The sequence below is a fragment of the Callospermophilus lateralis genome, chromosome 19 (genome assembly GCF_048772815.1).
Source record: "Callospermophilus lateralis isolate mCalLat2 chromosome 19, mCalLat2.hap1, whole genome shotgun sequence".
Classification (NCBI taxonomy): Eukaryota; Metazoa; Chordata; class Mammalia; order Rodentia; family Sciuridae; genus Callospermophilus; species Callospermophilus lateralis.
The window spans coordinates 15,214,792-15,239,099 of NC_135323.1; the positions used below are offsets into that span (position 1 = coordinate 15,214,792).

Here is a 24,308-nt window from a genome sequence, read left to right on the forward strand (position 1 = left end):
TGAAGAAGGTCTCTAAAGGCTTTTCCACAGTCATGAAAAAGAATTGAAAAGTCTGCACATAATTCCTGTAAGAATTCCTGCAAACTTGGCAAGGCACAAAAAATTTGGTGTTTTTAAAAAATGTTCATACAACCCCACATTTGTAAACTATTGCCTAACCTTTGATGCCAGTTGACTTTTGCCCTTCTCAACTTGGGCACAGTCCTCCAGCCAAAATGCATCTGAGGTGGAGGAGACGGAGGAAGAGGAGCTTTTGTTTTCGTTCTTCACCATGGTCCAGTATGGAGATGGGGCTCTCACTTCTTTCTTATGATCTCGATGAATTATCACATCACAGTTGATATTTTTTCCGACGCTAATAGTTTGGTTCTCCTTTTTATACCCATGCCATTCTCTGGAAATAGATACTGGTCTTCTTGCAGGGTGAGGCCCAAGTGACTGGGAATATCTGTAAAATTTAAGTTTTTTATCTAAAACTACATCTTCGTTGTCATCAGGGCTTGAGAAAAATTCATCTTTTGCCTTCCCAGTTTTCTTTGGTGTACTGAAATAAAAAGAATAGTGAATAAAATGAATGTCTGAACATTTATAGTTCCCTAAAGAGAAGTCTTATAGCCTGCTTTGTCTCATTAAAGTACCTTTAAATTTTTTTCCTATAAATATTGCCTTAAATTATTTTACACTACTTTAAAAAGCTTTGCATAGACTAAAACCAGACTTATATTAGGAGGCCCTAAAGGATAGGTTAATTTCTCTTGTACCTACAAGTTCAACCTGGCCATCACCTCCTGAGAATTCTGTTCTCATGGGTCATTTGACAATAACAGGAAAGTTCACTGATTGTGCTCTATATGGGTAATAAGAATTGTAATACATTCTACTGTTGTGTATTTTTTTTAAATCAATTTAAAAAAAAAAAAGATCACTGATTTCCAGGGGGGTCAGGAAATAAATAGTGGACCTCAAGGGTCTTCAGTAAGCAAGTCAGTAGTCTTAATCATCTTTTTTTCCTGACATTGCCACCCAGAGCATCATTCTGTCCCTCTCATTGGGGTTTACATACATAGATTTTGTTTTGTTTTGTTTTGCTTTGTTTGGGTGCTGAGGATTGAACCCAGAGGCAATGACCACTGACCCACATTCCTAGCCATTTTTTACTTTTTGAGACAGAGTCTAACCAAGCTACTTAGGGTCTCACTAAGTTGCTGAGGCTGACTTGGCACTTGTGATCCTTCTGCCTCAGTCTCCCCAGGAGCTGAGATTACAGGTACGCACCACCACACCTGGCTCAGACATGGGATTTGTAAAGCACCTTCTACTCACATGGCCATTATCATTCTCTATTCTTCCTCTCTATTGTCATCCAAAAGCTTCGAAGATTTTTTTTTTCTTTTTTTTTGGGGGGTGGGGGGTGTTTAATTTTGTTTTTTGGCTTGATTATTGAAATTTAGGTGGTGTTTGCCTGCTAGGAACTAAGCTCTGGACTTTTCTAATACTTGTGCTTGCTAATCTTTGCAGAACAAATACCATCCATCACCTGCTCTCTCTCATCCTGGTGCTATTGCCTGCCAAGTCTACAACTAGATCTTTGTGATTCTAACCCTTTGACACATTCTGTTCTGCTAATACAAAACATGTCCCTTCCCCACCCTCTCTGCCAATCCATCAGACTTCTTAGTGTTATCATTAATATCCTTGCCAGTCTGCCTGGTTTTTGTTTTGAAGTTTCTCTCTTCTAATATTTAGTCATTTTTACTGAAAACATCTAGTCTTAAATGGTGTGATTTCCTTATCCTTAGCTTAGGGTCATGCAAGAAGATCTAGGATTGGAACCATTTGAAAAGAAAAGGAAAAAATCCAAGTTACTTTTTTTCAGATTGCAAGAGGTATTCTTGGTAATTCTGTATTAGGCAATTGTAAAGGACAGGTGGTAGGGCTAGGCACTTTAATTAAACTAGCATTATCACAATAGATAATAAAAACACAGCCAGCAGAGGTCAGTGTGGGCTGGATATAGATTTTATACCACTAGACTACCCAGAACACAATATGGAATATTCTCTCTATTGTGCACACAGTGCCATCTGTTCCTAGAAAAGGTCATACCGCCCTTTCCTTTCCCCATCTTCCCCTTTGCTAACCCCTTCCACATAAGTTACTAAAATACCTTACAGAAGTACTTTGCTTAGTTAAGAAAGAAAATGTGTCATCATTCCGTAAGTTTGTGGGGTTCAGTTGTGCTATTCTCTGTTTATCTCTGCTTTTGAATGGTCAGTCTGCCATCATTAACTTTTAATATTCAGAATCTCAGACTCTTTCCATGTAATGAACAAGCTTAGGACATGGCAGTTCTACAAGGAAATGGTTAAGGGCTCCGGCTTTAGAGTTGCACTATCCAAAACAGGCTGCTGGTTACATGTGGCTAAGTTTCAACTGAATATTTTGAATAAAAATTAAAATTCCCCAGGTGCAGTCCCTATATTTAAGTGCTTAATAGTCACATGTGGCTAGCCTACAGGACAACTCAGATGCAGAACATTCCACTACCACAGAAAGTTGTCACTGACATTGTAAAGTCCTTGCCATGGTCACAACACAAGAAGCAATGAGTAAGTGTATGCTATTATTTTTAAAATTTGGCGGGGTTTGTGTGAGGGGTGTGCCAGGAATTGAACTCAGGGCACTTGGCCACTGAGCCACATGCCCAGCCCTTTATTTATCTATTTATTTAGACAAGGGTTTTACTAAGTTGCTTAGCACCTCGCTTTTGCTGAAGCTGGCTTTGAACTCAAAATCCTATGTCAGCCTCCCTAACTGCTGGGATTATAGGTATTATTCAGTACTTGATTGAACCCAGGAAGGCTCTACACTAAGCTATATCCCCAGCCTTTATTTTAATTTTTTATTTTGAGATAGGGTTTTGCTAAATTGCCCGGGCTGGCCTCAAACTTGTAATCCCCCTGCTTGTCTCCCTAGTTACTGAGATTACAGGTGCACACACTATTCCTGACTTAATTTTACTTATTTTAAATCGGATCAGGGTTGGTTTGGTCACTGGGGAAAACAATAATATTTTCCAACCTGCCTGATCTGAAGAGGACAGCTGCTCCCCAGCACAAACCCACTGTCACCATGTGGGAGTGCTTTAAAAAATACACAGAAACTGTGAAAAAAACAATTTAATGAAAAATATTATAAGCAGACACCTTGGTGGCTGCCAGGTCAAGGAATGGAGTGTTACTGGTCCCTTGTGAAGCCACCATGTATCTTCCTTGCTCTCTACAGGTCTGGGTTTTCTAAGTGCTGTGAGAAATGACCAGAGCATATCTGGGTACCACTTCAGATCCTTGGCCACAAGTTTGAGTCTCTGAAATAAAGTTGATGTAATATGGGCCATTTTCTAGGCTTTGTAAAAATCCTGGCCATATCCTTTGAGCCTATCCCTATAAGCGAAAGTATAGGGCTGGGACTGAGGATCAGTGGCAGAGTGCTTGCCTAGCATGTGTGAGGCCCTGGGCTCCATTTCCAATACTAGGAGGCAGGGAAAAGGGGGAGTTTACACAGTGACAGTATCTAGTGTAGAAATCCTGACAAAATTGAGGATCACTCTTGCATCAGAGAATTGAATTCAACACAAAATAATCTCATTCTACACCTTGTGTTCCACAGAATGCTCCCTCATATATCTGATCCTCACAAGAGTCCCTGTTACAGATAAAGAAACAAGCTCTCAATCCCAGCTACTTGAGATCCTGAGGCAGGAAGATTGCAGGAGGATACCAAATTTGAGGCCAGCCTGGGCAAGGAAGGAAAGAAGGAGAGAAGCTGTCGGATTATTTAGGTAATTTGAGATTCCTAGCTGGATTTCCATTTTTCACTTTCAATAAATGAAGCCTCCACCACATTAAAGTCCCATAATAGATTTAGTAGAACAAGACACATGGCATTTGCATTTTCCCAGGGAAGCATAGCAAACAACTGATTGTACAGATGATTGAATTAAAAGTGGGATAAATATGGAGGAGATATATAGGGTGCTATGAGAGCACATGACAGGTGGTCCCAACTGTTTTAATGCCTCTTAGAGAAAGCTTCCACAGTGAGCTTTCAATGATGTGTACTGAAGAGCAGCACTCTACTAAGCACATTGTAGATGGAAGAACACTAGGCAGAAAACTGAAATCTAAAGTAGGCTAGATAAAGGGGGAAAAGAGTATGGGATGAAGCTGGAATGGTGTCCAGTCAGACCATAACATTATAGGCCAAGGTAAGGATTTTTGTCATTTTAAAACTGGAATATGACTTGATTAGATTTGCATTGTAAAAGGACCACCCTGTATAGAGAATGAATAAGAGGTGGGAATAGATGCAGGGAGAACCAAAGGTGGCTTTGTCTAAGACAATGGTAATAGCCAGAGACAGAAGCAGATAAATGTGAGAAGATAAGGAAAATGACAATAGTAGTACTAGTAGTTGGTTGGCAGGGTCAAGGATAGAGGAATCAAGCACAAGCACAACCCTTGTCAAGTAGGCAGACATTCCCCCAGTAAGATAGGACCACTGAAAGATCACTGGTGAGGTGACTTTATTTTAAGCATGAGTTTAAGGGGTTTATGAAAAATCCAGATGTAGACATCGGGTGGGCATTGAAAAATTTGTGTTCACAAGTTTGGAGATAACACAATATGGAAGTGATCAGTGTACAGGTAGTGACCACAGGCATCGGTGAGATTGCATAAAAGAGCCAAGGACTAGGGACTGGGGTTGTGGCTCAGTGGTAGAGCGCTTGCATAGCATGCACGAGGCACTAGGTTCGATCCCCAGCACCCCATAAAAAAAACTAAATAAACAAAATAAAGGTATTGTGTCCGTCCACAACAACAACAACAACACAAAAAAAAAAGCCAAGGACTAAACCGAGAAGAACTTGAGTTGGGCAGAAGACCAAGAGGAGGTGACCAGAGGTAACAGGAAAATCAAGGGAATAAGGTAACACAGAAACCTGAGGAAACTGATATGTCAAGAAGAGGGGAAGGAAGGTCGTTGCCAAGTCTCTAAAACTGCTCAGAAGCCAACCAAAATAAAGACTGAGAAGAGTCCATTAGAATTAGCATGAAGGCCATGTATGACCCTAGGAAGGGGTCTCTGAGCCAGGGATAAAAGCAAAACCTAGATGGAAGCGAGTCAAGGAGTCACTTTCTCCCTGGAAAGTGCATCTGCGGAGAAAATGGAGACCTCTGATAGGGGAGGCCAGGGACAGGGCAGTGATTGAAGCCAGGAGGAAGAGTGGAACAGAGTTGGCGGGTTTGCTAACATGAAAGAAACTTGAAAGGGCTTAATTGTTACTGGGAACCAGAGAGAAAGAAGTTGGCAATTAAGAAAGGAGACAGGATTCCCAGCGTGTTTTAAGGTCTGACTGCAGAGAGGCACAGTGCAGGTGTTTTGGGGACAGTCTTCCTATAGCTTTTTTAACTATAAGTTGTGTTTATTATGCTGCTTTAAATGAGGTCAGTCAACTATGCTTTCCAAATGGATTTGGAAATTCACCTAATTATTCCGGCAGCGTCACCCATCTTTTCTACCACAGTTCTTACCATTTGATTATTCTCACATTAAATCAGGACCCTGTGCTTCCCAGGACCTGGGGTTCTGTATTGTAACAAAGAGTTCCTAAAATGAACAACTTACCGTGTCACTGGGAATTTGGTTTCAGGGATTAAATCATATATTTCTTGCCATTCTCGGGGTATAGCAATAAAATCTCGGTAAACCTTGAATTGTAGCACTGTTCCTATGGTGATATTTTGCAAAAGCTTTAAAAATTCTCGAAGAGTATATCCTAATACGTTGGCATGGCCAACACTAATCAGAACATCACCTAAAAGAGGAGAAATATTATCAGTAAAATTAAGATAATGGGTTGAAAAGGACCATATTGATTTCTGACTTGGTTGTGGAATTTCTGTTTATATTGTTGGTTCATTTTGAACCAAAACTAGGCTTCAGCCTTGACTTATTAAAAATATTCATCTCTTTGACATGAATGCCCTTTGTATAATGAAGAATATTTACAAGATGTTTCTTAATAGCAGTATAATGGAGGATATTAAACCATGAGACATTTCTAAAGTTCTTGGTATAACAGAGGCTATAAACCATTTATAGTCTGAACCATCCTTTGGGATTCTAAAAATATATTAGTTTGAGATAAAATGGATGGCTGTTACCAGTAAAGGAAAAAAACATTTACACTAAGTGATAAATAAATGGCCTACTTTCTATTATACCTGCCTGGCAATTTCCAGTGCCCTCCACCATAAATAGACTATATTAATCAAGCCTTTCATTTCCATTTTCTGCCCCATGCAGAATTACTTGGGCACATAATTTTGTATGAAACACAGGGCAACTAGCTTGCTTTAATTATGCTGAAGCTATATATGCAGAGAGTGTATTGAAAGGAATTTGACCGCTTGGATCCCCTACTTCAGGTCAATGCTGGACAGAGAGGGAGTTTCTGAGCCCCCAGTAGGCGGAAAGAGAACTACATTTTGGCAACAAACCCCTGGGTCCCCAAAATGGAAAAGCTAAGAAACCAATTCTTTACTTGCACCCACCTCCCCTGCCTCCCTACCCTACCAGGCTGATATGGGCCTATAAACCAGTGCAGTCACCAGGCACTCCCATCAGGGTCACTGAACCTGGAGGAGATGCAGGAGCATGCGGTTTCCAGCAACAGCTACACATGGCCCTTTCTTCTCTCCCTATCTTCTGAGCCTGGTTCTCCAGCCTGTTGGGCAGGCAGTTCGGGCAGATGCAGTATCCTAAATTCAGTGCCTCACCTGTTTTCTGTTGCTTGCAGTGAAGAACTCTGAATGCCACTTGCCTTCAGCAGACTTTGAGAAGAGATATGCTGTTCAAGGCCAGACTCACATTGGCAAAATCTTAGTCCTCAGAGCTTACTAGGTACTGACATCTTACCAACAGTAACAGAAACTTTAGAGCTGACATGGGATGAAGTGGCCTGGATGAAGTTATAAAAGGTGTGTTCACTTCTCCGAGTGTGGAGAACTAGGCATGCTCCAATCATTCCAAGACAGATGAAACTCAACCTCAGAGGAGAAAAGGATCAGGAAGAAGCACTTTCTCTGATCCCAGTGAGCTATAGTCAGAAATTACAGTGATCACCAAGGATTTCCACAGTGCTAGACCCATCAGAAACAAGTGCTTAGTATTCCAGTAAATGAATACTTAGAAGGATCAAGAAAACCTTCTACCTTGGTCTTAGGAATTAGCTGTGGGTTAAATCAGCCACGTACCTGAAGCTACACTTCATAAAAAACAAGGCTTCTCCCAGCTCCCTGCAGGCCACACAGTATGAAGCAGCTGCTCCTCCGACTGAGGTTAATTACAATGGGGGGGAAAAACCTCTCTGGATGAGCTTACTTGTCTAATGTTAAAAGGAGTGTTTATAGCTGAAAGCTATGACTTGGCATTGTGCTTAATTATGTTGTAAAAGGGTGACTTTATCAAGAAAGCAGAAAATAAACAGCTTAATACCCTGACCGTTCTGGCTATAAACCAAGTGTGTCAGCATACGAATGTGATTACTCTGGCAATAGGCATTAACACTGCCCTTCATAGGGAGACACCAATTTGGTGTTTATGAACACCAACTTCATTACACATCTTCTTTTCTGTTTTAATGGGCTGTAGAATGACATTGCATAAACTTTGTCTCGATTACCTATATTAAATCAACTCTGTAGCACTCGTGTCACTACTGAAAAATACATTTTTTTCTCTGTCTCTCCCAACAAGGCTATAAGTTGCTTAAGTTCTACATGTTAGGGACCGAATTTGCTTGGCTCCCCAATGTACCCACAGTGCCTAGCTGGGTGCGTGTGCACAGCAGACATTCAGGAAATACTGAATGAATGAATGAAGCCTGGTACGAGCAGTGGCCAGGGCACAGGTTAGCTACTGTCAAAGCGGCATTAATTTCTTTGGTTGGCAGTCTGTTGAAGCCATAATGGCCAAGGTGATCTAAAGTTTAGCCAGGATAAACCAATACTAAACTAAATCAGGAGATTTGAGATGAAACTCCATCATGAATCACCAAAGAAGAAGCTTTAAAACACAGGAATAAGAAATAATGGGACTGAGAGGCAATGAAACCAAAGAAATAGCGAATTTCTACACTTATTGCCTTCCATGATCTTATTTATAAAAAACGAATTACAGAGACTGAAGTCACTGACTTCTCATGAAGAAATCTGGGACTCTGGACTCCTTATGTACTAAAATCTGATTTCTAGTTATTAGGCAATTGTCTAGAAAGGTATGGGCTTTCCGGGCAGACATGGGTTCAAATCCCAGCTCGGACCATGGACTAAGCCATGTATTCTGAGCAAATTACTTCATCTCTCTAAGCTTCTATATGTCATTATTTACATTCTAGGAGTGTTGCAAATGCAAAATTCAATAATAAACGTAGAAATATCTTGTACAATGCCTGGGACAAATACATAATAAACGTGCCAGACCTGGAGGTAAGTCCTGGATTGAAAAAGATGAATTCGGGACTGCCTCTCTCACCTCAAAGAGCCCCCCAGCTGTAGCCCCACCATGAGATTCTGTGTCACAGGGATGAACCAGAACACACTCTTGTCCCACTCTAGCACCCTGGAGTATGCACCTGGTTACCAACCAGCATTTGTCACCTGACTCAAGAGCTGAAAAGAAGGAAAGCCCGTGGAACCTGACCTGGAGTTGTTTCAGTCTGTGTATTGAAGGTTTGATCACCAGCTTGTGGAGCCACTGAAAAATGCTGGAACCTTTAGGTTGTAGGGCATAGTAGAAGGCCCCTTCATCTCTCTCTATTTTTTTTTTTTTTTGCCCCCCAGCTGCCAGGAGATGAGTAGCTTTCTCTGCCACACACTCCTACCATGATGTACTACTTTGCCACAGTTCCAAAGCAACAGAGCCAACCCCATGAAACTGAAACCTCTAAACCATTAGCCAAAATAAACCTTTCCTCCTTATAAGTTGTTTACCTCAGGCATTTTGTCACAGTGACAGAAAGCTGACTTAATACAGTGTAAGGAGCCCAGAACTCTCCGGGCAGTTTGTTCCTCAGCACCAAGTAGTGATATGGGGAGAAAATGCTTTGAATTTTAAGATAAGTTAATCTTTCAATATAACATTTATCTACTTTATTTTTTAATCTGTTGCTTCAAACCCTATCTGAGTCATCTGAGGAGATTTTAAAGCATGAGCTAGCTGCCCTGTCCTAACCCTACACCAGTTGAATCAGAACCTGTGGAGAGATGGGGCCCAGGTGATTCTAACAGGTAACCAGGTAACTGGGACTTGTATATCACAATCATTTTTTATTTTTTTTTAAAAGACACAAGTATAGAGAATCTATAAATCAGAACAGTGTAACAATTGCCAGTTTTTCTAGAGCACTTGAAGTTCTCAAAGCACTTTCATAACAATTATTTCATCAAATCCTAGCAACCCCGGACAAAGATGGGATCCCCCAATTTAGAGATGAGGTGACTGAGACCTGGAAGGTTAAGGACCTTTGCCCAACATCACAGAGCTAGAAAGTGACAGAGCTTGTGCCAGAATTCAGGTTGCCTAACCTGAAATGTTTTGTTTTGTTTTTCCTTTTGACCACTTCGCCATTCCACTGTGCTTCACTCCTGGGCACAGCACCAGGCCTGGAGAAGTCACTGGGAAAATGTCTCTCTCACCAGATAGAACACATATTAACCCAAAGATTGGTAAAATCCTGGGGCTCTCGGATCCTAGCTCCTCGGTGTGACTGTGGGTAAATATTTGATTTTTTGTGTGTAAGGTGGATTAATGCAGAATCTACCTCTTGGGTTTTCAGGAGGGTGAAACATGATAATGGGTCCAAGTGTTAGTGATGATTAATATTGCCTAGAAGAGAAGAAATCTTTATCACAGAGAGGCATAAGCTCTGGAGTGACACTGGACTTCCAGTTGTAGCCACTTACAAGGTGCACATGACCTGGACAACTCAGTCTCACTGAATCTCAGTTTCCTCTCCTGTAAACGGAGGATGATGATAACAGTTCCTACCTAGAGAATTAAATGAATAAGTACTTCTGACAGCAAGAGTTATATGTATGGGATAGCAATTGACTGACTGCAGAGAGTTCTCAACCAATGTCATCATATTATTATGGTTATGCTGAAACTGTGTGGCTCCCTGAAGGCAGAGGAGAGGGGGACATGGGGAAACCACAGTCACCTGGCTTGAGTCTCCGGTCCTTGGCTGCAGCCCCATTTTTGATGAGGTGGGAAATCTGGAGGTAGGGCCCATGCTGGATGATGATCAGGCCTAATCCCAGTCTGCCCACCGTGAGTTTGGTCTGCTGAGTTTTGCTCAAGTTGTGTACAGAGTTCTTGAACTCAAAGCTGAATTGTTTTCCTAATAGAAAGAGGGGAACTTGTTTCAGTTATTTATTGAGACAGCAGCATGGCAATAGTTTCTGGGGTTCTGAAGCCAGGCTGCTGGGGCAGTTATGGAATCTACCTATTCCTTAGTTTCTTCATCAGTAAAATGAGGGTTACAAAAGTGTTATGAGAATTACATGAGTCATTAAAGGGCTCTTGCACAATGTCAGACACACCATGGGGGTTTAATCAATATCAGTTATTATCATTATCAGTTCACTTAACAAATACTTATTGTGCTTACCACTTACCATGGTGAGTCAAACAAATGTGTTTCTTGCCCTTATGGATCTTGTAAACAGGGAAGGACACAAATATCAGTTATATGAATCTACATTGGATAACAAACTATAACACAAGCTATGAAAGAAAAAAATAATACTCAGGATGAACAGCAGGGGGCCTCATTCTCTTCTGGGGAGGGTCCCTCAATTGGGCTTTCCTGAGAGGGTGAATACAAATTTAGAAAGGACCAAAACTATTTACTCAAAAGAGGGAGGGAGAGAGAAAATTGGATCAAGGTTCTGAGATTCCGGAAGCCCTGCTGGGAATATGAAGGAGTCCACTAGTAGGAGGCGGCCAGAGGCCCAATGGTGGGCCTGACAGGGGCTGGTGCTCAGGTTTGCCCTAATGAAAAAGCTCAGAAGTGATTTAAGCTGGACATGATTCAGTTTGCATTTAAATCAAACTTCTGGCTGCTGGGTGGTGTGTGGGTTGTGGAACCCAGAGTTGACTAGAGAAATGGAAAGGTTACTGCATTCACCCAGGTATGTCATAGTGGTGACAGAGGAAATGGACAGTAGACGGATTAAAAAAGGACTTGGGAAGGAAATTCAAAGGACTTTGGGACAGTGAGTTGTAGAGATGTTGAAACATGCTTTTTATAGAACCAACTCTCACAAGGAAATTTCAAGGATTAAGGATTGAAAACAAGTGATTTTTTTCCTCCAGAGGAAGCTCTTTTTCAGTACACAGGAAAGTTCTGTGTGGAGAGCTGTTTTCTGCACACTGTTCCAGAATTCCATACACAGCTGATTCCATTAGGATGAGTGACACACCGCAACTGGCCAAGTCCTTGCTATGTCCATGTGACTGCTGTTTTCATGGTCTGCTGAGAAGGGCTCACCCAGCTGTAGAGAACTGGCAGAATTCACCTCCCTTTCCTCAAAGCAAAAGTCTTTGCCCATCTCCAACCTCATCTTCCCCCGAACCACAGACACTTTCTGGCTGGAAAACTACCCAGGAAAAAAAAGATAAGGTCTTCAGAGTTTTTTTAGGGGCAATTTGGGGCCCAGGTATGCTCTTCTTTGAGCCTCTGGTTCCTGGGCAGACAGAGAAGTTCATCCTCTGCAGGGTCTGGGTCCCAACCTCAGCCTGCAAATTAAATGTGCTTTGTGATGTAGTCTATGGAGCCTAGATTCAAAAGACAGCAGGGTAAGCAAATGAAGCCAGTCTCAAACAGCACCATCCATGATTCCATTTTTATGACATTCTCCATGGAAAAACACACAATTCTAAAAAATCAGAGTGTGAGAAAGTAGGGAGAAGGAAGAGGTAGGCCACCAAAGGGCGGCCTCAGTGTAATTTGGGGGGTGGTAGTATATTTCCTGTCTTGTGGTGGTTCCATGTGGATGTATGCTTGTCGAAACTCATAGTGCTGTCCACTAAGAAGGGAGGCCCTACTGAATGTAAATTATACCTTAATAAACAATGGTGAGAGGTTAGCTTCCAAGCCAAGGATGTGACGTACCCATTTTATAGAAGAGGAAAAGTGAATATAGCTTGAAACCCAAGACATCACCCTCTCCCCATTCTCCCCAGTTACCATATCCGCATTTTCCCTTGGACTTCTCCATGGCCCTGGGACGGTGGGCGGCTCAGGAAAACCTCCTGGAGCCTAGGCTGGAGCGCGTCTAACGGCCAGCAATTTCGAATCCTGCAGAAGCACGCGCAGGGCAGCGCTGCAGGCAACCCGCGGAGTAGATTTCGGGCGCCGTCCCTCGGGCTGACCGCCAGGGGGCACTGCGAGGCCGCCGCGCAGAGGCTGAACCGCAGTGTGGTAGCCTCCAGGGCTGTGTGGACCTTGGAAAACTTGGCAGGGGTGTTACACTCCAATGTGGCATGTGAAAACTTTGGGGTGGAAAGAATGGAACTTCTGCGGGGACAGGCAGAGTGCCAGGCTCACACTGGGTTCTTCATTCATTGGTAATGAAACCCAAATGGGATGGAGCAGAAAGCAAAGAGGAGTTTTCTCAAAGATGGCAGAGGAAAAGCACAGCTAGAAGATCACAGAATCCCTAGAAGATCACAGAGTCCCCTGCTGCACGCCTAATGATGGTATTTTTAAATACTGTTGCATCAACAGCTCCAATTGCTTTGCCACTACACTTTTCTCATAGATGTTTTGGTTGAGAAAAGGCCAAGGGTGGCCTGAAAACAATGAGTCACTATTAAGAGAGGGATTAATGCTTCCTTCTTTTTTCCAAAATAACCCTTCCTCCCACACACATTCACTCATACAGCAAATATTCACTGGAAGCCGCTGTGGTTTGTGGGGATGCTGGGGACAAAGTAGACAAGACAAACAGGGCCCTATCCTCTTGGAATTTATGCTTGAAAAACAGACAATGGGGACAATTTTATGAAAATACAAATTTTCAAAATAAATCCTAGGCATGTGTGGCACATGCCTGTGATGCCAACAACTGAAGAGGCTGAGGTAGGAGATAAAGGCCTGGGCAAGAGAAGGAGGAGGAAATAACATGAGGTAGGTCCACACTCTGAAGAAACCAAGAGGTTAAGCACCTTGCCTAAAGGCATTCACCTATCAGATGTCAGGAGCTATGCTTAGATTTCTCTGGTAAACTTGAGTAGGCCCAGCTTATTCTGCTGATTTTCTGGCACTACCCAGACAGGCCAGATTTCTCATTGGATAAATCCTGTGTCACAGAACCTCACATATAGTGCTACTGTCAACCTCAAGGAATCTTCAGCCAGTGGTTTGTGATAGGTCACCTGTTTCCTCTTCCAAATGTCTGGAAGGGATCTATCTAGACAACAAATAAATTCTTTCATAAAATGCATCCTTTGCCTCTGTCTTCCCATAAGCAGGGAAATGGTGAGGTTTGTGGGATTTGAGCACCTGAGTCTTCCCTCCATGCCAGACAGAAAAATCTCTTGAGGGCTCATGGTATAAATGCAGGATACAAATTGTCATGGATGCTGTGTTGTTTTGCCCAGGTCCCCCTTCAGGGCTGAAGGACTTATGCCTCCCCCAATTCACCATTCCCTGCTGCTGGCTGAGAGAGCCCCTTGCCCAAGACCCTTCCTCCCCAGGGCAGCTAGAATCCAATGGCTGATCAGCACAGGGCCATCCCAGCTTCAGAGCTCTCTATGGGGTCCACTGTCAGGCCCTGTCATGGTTGTCCTGCAGCCAGACTTCTCCCTCTGCCCACAGGGGTGGGTCCCAAAAGCACTCTCCCACCAAACTCCCTGTGACTTGGAATCTGTCTCCTAAAGATCCCAACCAGCAACAGAGAGTGCCAGAGGTAATCTGAAGGAGTAGATGCCCAGATGAGACATGGGAGCTGGATCACCCAATTTAATGAGGTCCCAACCCCAAAGAAGCATAGGCAGCCTCTGGCACAGGGAAGCGTTAAGATTGCAAATGTTTTCCTGGTAGTAAATGGATGGTATACCAGGGGAAGGAAATTTAAGAGCAGGTATCATGTGTCAGACATTCATTAGGCTAAGGAATCGGCGGGAAGAGTAATCATCAGGAAGGAAGGCCACTCTACCACATGAGCCATGCCAGCACCTCTGATGGTCTAGGAGGCTCATGTGGTAGAGTGGCCTAGACCTCCAGCCCTGAAGTTTAAGGCCCTGGTTGCCATGTACCTTTCGGGCTGTGGCTGCTGTATTTATCTAGTTAGTTACTGTCAAAATATGACAAAGGAGGACTACAACACCTAAGTGGATCATCTGGGTGCCACAGGATCACTTGCTTCCTGTCCTTATGTGTAGCAGTTACCTGCTTCCTTCCTGAGTCAAAGAGGGAAATGATGAGGATGTCAGTTATGCTTCAAGATGAGCTGCCACATTCCTCCAGGAGTTTCCCAAGAGAAAAGATACCCACCAGAGTCCTGGAGGGGCCACTTTCAGCACTTAAAAGAAACAAGTCAAAGTTGAGAATTTGGATGTTAAAGATAGTAGATATGTTTTCTACTGCAATAGAGCAGTGCTTCTCAAATCTGGGTAGAACATGGACCAACTATGAGTGATGTGATAGGAATTCAAGTAATTGGACAGATATGGCCCATTTTCCTGGGGGGTCAGTTTTATTTGAAGATATAAGGAAATTCTAAAAATTATTATTATGGAGCATAATACAAAATGCTAATGATCTGAGCACCATGGGGGCACTGTGGCAGATGCTGATGTGCCACTAGGTCCCCTTCAGGAGTAACGAATTATTCCCCAGTTACTGAAAGGGTTGTGGGTTGACAGATCTCTGCTGTTGGTCTTCTTGAGGAATTATGCTTGGCTGCAGAGAGCCACCTTCCCTAAGGTCACACCCCATTCCTGGGGTAACTAGCTAATCCAGTGATTGGCTGGTTAGTGCTAAGAATGTAAAGGCTTGGCCTCTTTATCCCAACTCAGCAACTTCAAATTGCCATCTCAGCTTCAGAGCTCCCTCTGAGTCTGCCAAAGTCTCTTCTGACTCCCTGACTTCTGTGTCCAATCCTGCCTCCCTTCCTTCCCTCACAGGAGTTGATCTGAGAGCACTCACTAATAAATTTCCTGCACACTGATCAATAATCTCTTGCCTCTGAGTCAGCTCCAGGGGAATCAATGTAGGAGACAAACCATGATCTGAGCCCTGACCAAGCTGTTAACCTCTGGATTTGGCTCTTTGGTCTTCTTTAATCCCAGAAACCCCCTGATATATACATGTGGTGTTTTCTCCACATTCTTGGCCCACATAGTAAACTTGACCCCTAGAGAGGAAGTGTGTTCTTTATTCTGTCAGGCCAAAGATACTCCTTAAAATGAAGAGTGATGACACCAGTCTCCCTTCCACAGCTTTCCCAAGGTCCCATCTGGATTCAGCCTCTTCTGTGCTGAGGCCTGTCATCAATCACAATCAAGCACATCACATCCATGGCTCCTTAACAGCCACAGTATGGCTATTTATGTCTTTGGGCTTCCAGCAGAGCTCCTCCTGTGAGCCTTCTATGTTCTTCTGGATCCCCAAGGACTTTCTGCCATAAAGAGCCTCGTAGCTCATCTCTGATTAGAAGAGTCCCAGCTGTTTTCTTAGGTGTGGGTGAGAGGATAGTATGCTTCTATTGCTAAGGCAGTGACTCTCAGTGTCTGTCTGGTTAGATAGGGGAAAAAAGGCCAGGAGAGGTGACATGGCTTTCTCAAGTTCAAGTCAGTAGCAGGACTGGAACTAAATATGCATATCACTCCTCCCAAACCTCTCAGGTTTGTCTCTACTAAAATCTAGAGAAGGGAACTGCTTTGTGCTGTAAATCTCAGCAGCTTGGGACTCTGAATTACCAGTTATTCTGGAAGTCAAGAATATAATGTGGAACCCAAATCAGGGATTAAGGGAAACTCTGTAAATAGTATATTTGGCCCCTACTAATCCCACCCCCATCCTGTTGGTAGGAAGGGAAGGCATGGGTCACTATGATCTATAATGCAACGCAGAGTTGTGCAGCAGGAGTATGCAGGGCCTGTATGATGATGTATAGCCATTCATCTGAGTAAAAGGTTTAAAAAAATTTTTTTTTTAACTCAGTGTTGGTTGTTTTGTGCTTTCCTCTGATATCTAGAACCTCTGTGGAGGGATAAATGCAGGAGGGTCTGGGAAGTGCTGCCACAGTAAAAGGAAGATTTACACCTGTATTTCTTATTATTTAGTTATAGATGAACACAATACCTTTATTTAATTTATTTATTTCTATGTGGTTTTGAGGATAGAACCCAGTGCCTCACACATGCTAGGCAAAGTGCTCTACCACTGAGCCACAACCCCAGCCCCTACACCTGTATTTTTTAAACAAAAGAATCAAGTCACTATCATTCTACTCAATCAGAATAGTTGCAAACTGTTTAACATTCCAATGTAGGATTTAACATTCCAATGTAGGATTCTCACTAGTAGGCCAGTGGTGAACATCAGTGGATATTATTCCAGAACCTAGTTCTGCATAGTTAGGGTTTTTCATCTATTAATAGGCAATCAAAACACCTGATAAGAAGCCAAAAACATGACTCCCTCAAACTTCTACAGTACTTAAAAAAGAAAAAAGAAAAGACCTACTGCAATAATATATTGACTACAGTCATGTATAACTAATTAGAACAAATAAAAAATTCTTTGAAAAAAAATATTGATAGGCACTAAATCTAGATCTTTGGAACATATAAATTATCTTGTGTCAATTTCTGTGGCAGAGAAAATTACATTATATAATTTTTTTCAAAGTTCTTCTCCCAAGAGACCAGTGTTTGGACAGGAAAGTCTTTAGCAATCAAATCTTTTCTTTCCTAATCTATGTTGTGCCATTGATAACTGCACATTTTTTGCAATGCTGTTGAATCTGTTGGAATTTGAAACCTGCTGAGTTTTGTGGACAGGTAGGCCTTCCAAAAATAGAGAAAGATGTCACTCTTCTAGGTCTTTCTAGAGATGACCTAGGTGGCATTTAAGGAGAAAACAAGTGCCCTGTCATTATTTGCTGCAGAGAGTCCTACCCAGGATAGAGAGAGAGTGGGATCTAAAGTCAGAGTTAGTGTCACTTAATCCAAAAGCCATGGAAGGAAAATAAAAAACAAAAACCCTCCAGCAGATAACAAAATCATAGATGGCTAGATCATCTGTATTGCTAACTAAATTATGCAAATGTCTTATTTTTTTCCTGTTTATCCATTCCGCCTAGGATTCTCCTTACATCCCAACTCAGTAAATAGTATCTATCATCAGACTTGGTTGCTCAGGCCAAAAGCCTGGGAGTCATTCCTGAGTTCTCTCTTTCAACTCCTCCCACACTATCAGCAAGTCCTTTCCTCTATCTACAAAACACCCAAATATGTCAAAATTTTTCCACCTAGAATACTGTTACCCAAAACCACAGTTATCTTTCCTGGACTACTTTGTCTCTTATGTCGTGTCTCTGCTTTCATTTTTGCCCCTTCCCCCTACAATCTACACTACGTACCTTTACAGTACCTTTACAGATTAAAATCATGTCACCCTCCAGTGTCTTCCCGTTGCTCTTGAAACAAAATCCAGATGCTTTACTATGGACCCCAAAGCTTTTCATCTAGACGCTGCCTGCTGCTTCTCACACCACTCTCTAAACCCACAGGCCATTTTGCTGGTCCTTGAACTTGAATGTGTCAGTCTCTTCTCTGTGGCCTCCCCTAATGGTCTGGTCTTTGCACTTGCTGTTGCTTTTGTCTAGGACAGTCTTCATAAGATCAGCCTTTATGATCCTAGTTAGTCTCAGCGAAAATAAATGTATCCCTTCCTCTCCATCATTAAGTATCACCAACCTGACCCTCATTAAGTTCATAAATTAGCACCTGAAATTTTGTTTTAAAGATGGGCTTTCAGCTTGTCTTTGCCCACCCGCACGTCAGTACCCTCGGCACCTACAGTGCCTGTCGCACAGTAGGTGTCAAAAGCTATTTCCTACACGGGCCAATCCCGGGAGCTGACGGCCACGGAGCTGGTAACGATAGCACAAGGTGACAAGGACCGTGTGGGGCCCGCCTCCTGCTAGAAGCGGACGGCTTCCCCTCACTCTCATCCCAGTGGCCTTAGGAAAGCTTAGGGACGGGAGCATTCGGCATCCACTCATTAACGACGACGACAGCGTGGTTCCTGGGAAGAAAGTCGAGAGGCGGAGCGGCCAGCCGGAAAGCCCCGGAGCGGGGCAAGGGCTGGACGAACGTCGGATCCAGGTCCAGGGCAGCGCGGCGGGATCGGCGGTCGCAAGCCGCTGCTGGTCCTGCCGGCGCCGCGGCTTCGCTTCCGGGTGAGGGGCGGGCGGGCCGAGCAGTTCCGGGGCGGGCGGCGGCTGCTGGTCCCGGGCGCGCGGAGGGCGCGAGCGGCGCGCGGGGGCCGAGGGGGCGCGAGGCGGCGGCGCGGGGACTCCGGGCCCCGGCGGCGGCCCATGGGGCGGGAGGCCTGAGGCCGCGGCCTGCCCGGGGCTCGGGGGGTGGGGGGAGCGGGGCGGGGAGATGGATAAACTGACCATCATCTCAGGATGTCTCTTTCTGGCCGCCGATATCTTCGCCATCGCCAGCATCGCCAACCCCGACTGGATCAACACCGGGGAGTCGGCGGGTGAGCGGCGGGCGCGCGGGGCCGGGCGGGGGCTTGGCGGAGGCGGAGGGCGGCGGGGGGACCCGGGCTGAGGGGGAGAGGCGGCCGGAGCGGCGCGGGCGGGGGCCGGCTTGGGGGGAGGCAGGCGGAGCGGAGCGGAGAGCCGGGCCGCGGAGCCGGGCGCGAGGGGAGGGGACGGATACCCGGCCGCCTGCGGCACCCCTGGCCTGTGCAAAAAGTGGCCGAGGAGACCCGGGCAAGGCTGACGCCCGGCACCGGGGAAGAAGCGGGTGCAGGGCGGATTCTAAAAAGAGGGGGGAGACTGGAGGAAACTGAGAGAGAATTAGAATCCAGGCGGAGAGGCTGGGGCGGGAGCGGGGCAGCCGGACCGACTCTGGACCCCCACCCTAGCTCCCCGAGGAAGCTGCACCCGGGGAGCGGTGCCCCCCGCGGCGGTGCAGGGAGAGCTGAGGGGGTCAGATCGGGTGGAGGAGGTTGGGGATCTCAGACCCCCGTCCCTAGCCCATCCCCTGCCCTCTTGGCGGGGCTGGAGACACTGGTGGCTTCCAATTTTTCCTTTGAAATGTAAGTGGTTATAATTTTGCTTTATTTTAGGCCCGGGAGCTATAATGATACTAATAATAAACTTCATTTTATGGAGCATCTTTCATTTCAGCGCATCACAAAAACACTGTAGAGGTCTTAATAGTAGTTACAAAATTAAATAACACCTTAGAGTTGCAGGCAGCCCAGCAGCAGTAGCAGCGGCTGCTGTGACGCCACGGAGCTGTAGACAGGAGAGGCAAGGTGCTGCCCTCCAGGAAAGAGGCGGGTATCTCAGGTGAATGTGCTGGCAAGATTTTTCTCAGCTTGTTCATCTCTTCTCCCTCCCCATCTCTCTCCCTTCCTGTGGATCTGTGAGACCCAACCTTTAATTAATGTAAACAGGTGTCAGGAATTAAGGAATAAGTCTGTTTTTTTTTTTTTTTTTTTTTTAACTGCTTATCCAGTGCAGGCAAAGGGAATATTGAGGATTGGGAATGTCAAGCTCCTTGCATGAACAGTTTGCTACAAAAATGTATCACTATGCTGTCAAACTTAGTTCTTAAGTATTACTTATGGTTCTGTATTTATCCTGCAATATTTTTAGCTCTTAAAAAAAGAAGCTGTAGCTGGGGCATTTGTTGCTTCTTCCTCCCTTCCTCCTCTCCCCTGATCTAGACCTAGTGACACAAAATCGTGCTGTCACATTTACTGGTTATTAAAATTACACTAAAGAATTCTGTTACTTTTCTTGGCTGTGGAGTTTTAGCAGAGCTTTTCATTGTAGAGCCTATAAGAAAGTATCAGGATGGTTTAGAATTTGGTGTAACTGTTTCTGAAAGTGTTGGTGATTCCAGACAATTTGTGCAATTTTATGTGTGACATCCTGCTCATTACCATTGTTGTTTTTAATTCTAATTATATGTGTAGTGATTCCTTTTAAGAAACTTTATTTGGGGCTTTATAGACTTAGAGACAATGAATTTTCACTGTTTTTAACAGAGGGATCCTTTTTGTAAAGGAGTATTACGTGAAATCCTGATAGAATAAATGTCCCTGGGACTGTTATAATTGAGAGAGGAAAGTATTACCTATATAAGAGAAGAAAGAAGTAATGGTATAATATTCCTGAGAAGATGGAACATAGCAAACTTCTCTTTCATTCAAAAGAAAGCAAGGGTAGGATGAGTACAACTCTTTCAGATTTGGAGGCAAAATCATTGACTGTAAATTGCCACAGACATGGGAGGGACGATAGTTCAAGGTTTGAAGGAAGTAGAATGTTCCAAACAAAAGTTTCGTTGCAGAAAGAGCATGCCAACATAGTAGGATTGTATGGCTGCCTTGTGGAAGCTGGTAGTGAGGAACATACTATGTGATAACCTGTTGGTTCTTTGGTACCAGTTAGCTGAAGTAGGTTAATTTTCTAGATGTTCTTGGGAATAAGGAAACATCGAGAGTACTAATGTAAGATCCTGTAGAAAGTGTCATTGAAGGTTAGGGTTTGCCAGATACATACAATAAAATGACAAAGCAGTCAAGATATATAGTATTGGACAAACTATCTTTGTATACACACATGCACACGATTGATACCAGGGCAATTTAACACGAACTACATCCCCAGCTCCCCCCCTTTTTAATTAATTAATTAATTAATTAATTTTTAAGACGAAGTCTCCCTAAATTGCTGAGGGAATTCAGCAGTCTCAGAGTTCAGTCTCCCCAGTAGCTGGGATTACAGGTGTGTGCCACCATGCCCTGCTGTTGGCCAAAGTATCTTTGTAATGATGGCTTATGAAAGCTCCACTGGATAAAGAGCAGAAATAAAAAAAGGAAAGCAGTGTTGGGTTGGCCAATCAAGTAGCAGATGGTTTATAGTCAATAGAACAGTGGACCCAATAATATTGAGGACCAGTCTGGGTGGGAATAATTGTATGGCAAAGTAGCATGATAGAGGATTATGGGCACAAACTCCATGGTGTAACAGTGAGAGTGTACGACTGAAATGGAGTAGTGGATATGATTTTTTTTTCTTAACAATTTTTCTTGCCATATCTACCCTTCAGTTAGATATTCTGTGGCTTAAAAGGGGAATAATAAGGTGGGCATGGTGGTGCATGCTCATGAATCTGGTAGCTTGGAATCTATGATATGTGAATGCGATAATATGTTCTTTTCATTGTTGTACTCTTGTTCTGTAATAAGATGCACTTGAACTTTTCCTAGTATTTGCTTGAGCACTCACTGTTCAACTTTACCTGAGCAGACAGATGCAGTCTTGAGTTAAAAATAAAAACAAAAAACAGTGCAGTGGTGCACGCCTGCAATCCCAGTGGCCTGGGAGTCTGAGGCAGGAGGATTGCCAACCTCAGCAACTCAGTGAGACCCTGTCTCTAAATAAAATACAAAAAGAAGGCTGAGGATGTGACTGTACCCCCTGGTTCAATCGCAGGCATCAAATAACAACAACAACAACAAAAAAAGTGCAAAGTTATTTTTCCAAATCAATGAAATAATTTTACAAGATGTTTCAATAAGCTCTCTCTGAGGTAACAGAACCAGTGTCGTGTCATCATCTGCCTATCTGCCCCTCCCATTCCCACCTCCCAATCCCATACTGGGGATTGAAACTGGGGTTCTCTACCACTTAGCTACATCCCCAGCCATTATTGTTTTTTATATTTGAGACAGTGTCTTGCTCAGTTGCTCAGGCTGGCCTCCAATGATCCTTCTGCCTCAGTCTTCTAAGTAGCTGGAATTACAGGCATGTGCCACTGTGCCAGGCTAGGACCAGCTTTATTCTAGGGTCCGCACAAAAGTGAAAAAGCAAAAGTTAATGTGTTCCCTTTGGTGTACCATATTCATTCTATAAAAGTTTCGGTTAATTCTTGGGATTTAAAAGGTTCTGTGAATGTAATTTTGAAAACCACTGCAGTGAACTATTTAAGGGAAATTTCAGGGCTCAAATCCAAACTCCATTACTTACCAGTACTGTACTTTAGTTCAAATTCCTTAGCCTTTCTATCTCAGTTTTCTCCTCTGTAAAACAGGGATAAAAATAATAGCCATCTCATTGTTTTGTGGTGATTAACCTCACTAATCCATGTAAAACATTTAGAAAGTGCCTTGCACATAGTAAGTGCTCAATAAAAGATATTGTTGTTCTTGTTTATAAGAACAGGTGTCAGAATCCCAGTTTTGCAGTTAGAGCCCTGGACTTGTTACTGTGCGAAATGACATCTCTTTATTAGGTGCTCTTGGATATAAGGAAACATCAAGAATAATACATCCAGACTTAGAGCAAGTTAAATGTCTACCCTCTTGGCTTTGAATTTTATTCATCACTCCTATACAGTTTCTCTTCTTCTAGTCTTTCATTTCTGCACTCTGTTCCTCAGCTTTTGCTTAAACTACCCCAGAAGGAAATGAAATATCAAATGGCAAAAACTGGATCAAATAACTTCCTAAAATCACAACTGATAAACTATATTACCATAAGATTATGGGCCATACCTTGGATGCTCACAGTTTTTAGTCTTAATTTTAGTGGTCCAGATCCAGAGAAAATGTTTCTTTTTCTTTTTGTCTGTTTGGGACAACATTTTCTTCTTGTTCTAATAGCTTGTGGATTATGTAGCAACTTTTTTTGAGTGGGGTACTGGGGGCTGAACTCAGGGGCACTGGACCACATCTCCAGCCCTATTTTGTATGTTATTTAGAGACAGGCTCTTACTGAGTCGCTTAGCGCCTTACTTTTGCTGAGGCTGACTTTAAACTTTCTATCCTTCTGTCTCAGCCTCCAGAGCTGCTGAGATTACAGGTGTGTGCCACCACACTGGCTGTGTAGAAACTTTCCTTTTTTTGTAGTGCCTTATAGTTTTGAAGTGCTTTAACATTCATTGCTTGATTTGATCCCTTAGGCTTTTTCTATCTGGCTGATGTGAAATAGTCATTTCCACATTTTCTCCACATTTCAATACTTTGCACTTGAGATTTGAGTTTCAATGTAACAAAGTCTCCCTTCAAGAAGATTTTGGGGCTGAGGTTATAGCTGAGTTATAATGTACTTGCCCTAATATGCACAAGGTCCTGATTTCTGTCCCCAGCACTGCAGAAAAGGAAACTTTTTGTCTAAGTATTACCTATGTCTTAATTATGTACAACTTTTATTTATCTTACCGAGGTTTAAATTCCTCAGTGGGTGGAATTTTTGTTAGATTTTTGGAAGAGGGAAGGGAAAATTTGGGTTTCAGTCTTAAACGATAGCTTTTGCTTTGTGAAAGTTTCTTAAACCTCACTGTCATTCTTTAAAGAGACAAAGCCTTTGTGAAAAAACAAAAAAGAGAGATCATTTATTTAATTTTAGCAAGATCAACAGTTAAGCAAGCTGTTCTGATTCACAGATCCCTTTATTAAAGGCATCATCTCTTTAGCAAAGACTTTAGTGACCATTTAGGATTATACCAGCCTAACTATCATTCTAGATGGATTTGCATAGGGGTTTTTATGAAGATTTCTAGATGTTTCTCAAAAGCCTCTTTCATATGCAGGAAAGAACTTCTCCCTTGTATCTAATCAGAATTTCTCTAGAATGGTTATGTAAGTTAAAGTTAGTATATTCATACCTAAAAATATTTTCATTCTTGTTCTTTCTTTTTTAATTTGTTTAAATGGAATGTTAGTATTTAAGGCATCTCAAAAACTGGCACCTTCTTCCCTGCTTGTATTTTGAGCCACTTGAAGAAAAAAAAAAAGAATGAATAAATAGGAGCTAAATTATTTTATTACTGGTAAAGAGGATATTGGAGAATGTGACTTATATTTGGGAACCAGCAACTTCTTGCTACTACTGGACCTCTGAATTGAACAGATTTAACTAATGAGAAAGATTAAGGCATCTGAATTTTTTGTGTTTCTCGTTTGTATTATC

General features: G+C 43.1%; 2 protein-coding genes across 2 annotated transcripts in view; one reads left to right on the forward strand and one right to left on the reverse strand.

Moving 5' to 3' along the window:
- Positions 1–147: 147 nt before the first annotated feature.
- On the reverse strand, positions 148–17,825 carry Pdzd9 (PDZ domain containing 9). The gene is made up of 6 exons (XM_076840926.1): positions 17,732–17,825; positions 12,410–12,573; positions 11,618–11,726; positions 10,286–10,465; positions 5,689–5,878; positions 148–544 (listed from the first exon to the last, which is right to left on the reverse strand). Exons 1-6 carry the CDS (start codon positions 17,823–17,825, stop codon positions 148–150), a joined length of 1,134 nt encoding a protein of 377 aa, XP_076697041.1.
- Positions 17,826–18,747: 922 nt separating this feature from the next.
- Positions 18,748–24,308, forward strand: part of Mosmo (modulator of smoothened) — a 58,040-nt gene continuing 52,479 nt past the window's right edge. Inside the window, exon 1 of the mRNA XM_076840476.1 lies at positions 18,748–18,853. Within this exon, the coding sequence (XP_076696591.1) occupies positions 18,748–18,853 (106 nt within the window). The remainder of the gene's footprint in view (positions 18,854–24,308) is intronic.

Excerpts from the sequence above, each read along its gene's own strand:
- Pdzd9 (XM_076840926.1), bottom strand. The coding sequence starts at position 17,825 with ATGAAAAGCTTTGGGGTCCATAGTAAAGCATCTGGATTTTGTTTCAAG. Across the intron at positions 10,466-11,617 it reads TGCCAGTTCTCTACAGCTGG|GAAAACAATTCAGCTTTGAG; the intron begins GTGAGCCCTTCT and ends TCTTTCTATTAG. Across the intron at positions 5,879-10,285 it reads GGACCGGAGACTCAAGCCAG|GTGATGTTCTGATTAGTGTT; the intron begins GTGACTGTGGTT and ends CTCCTCTTTTAG.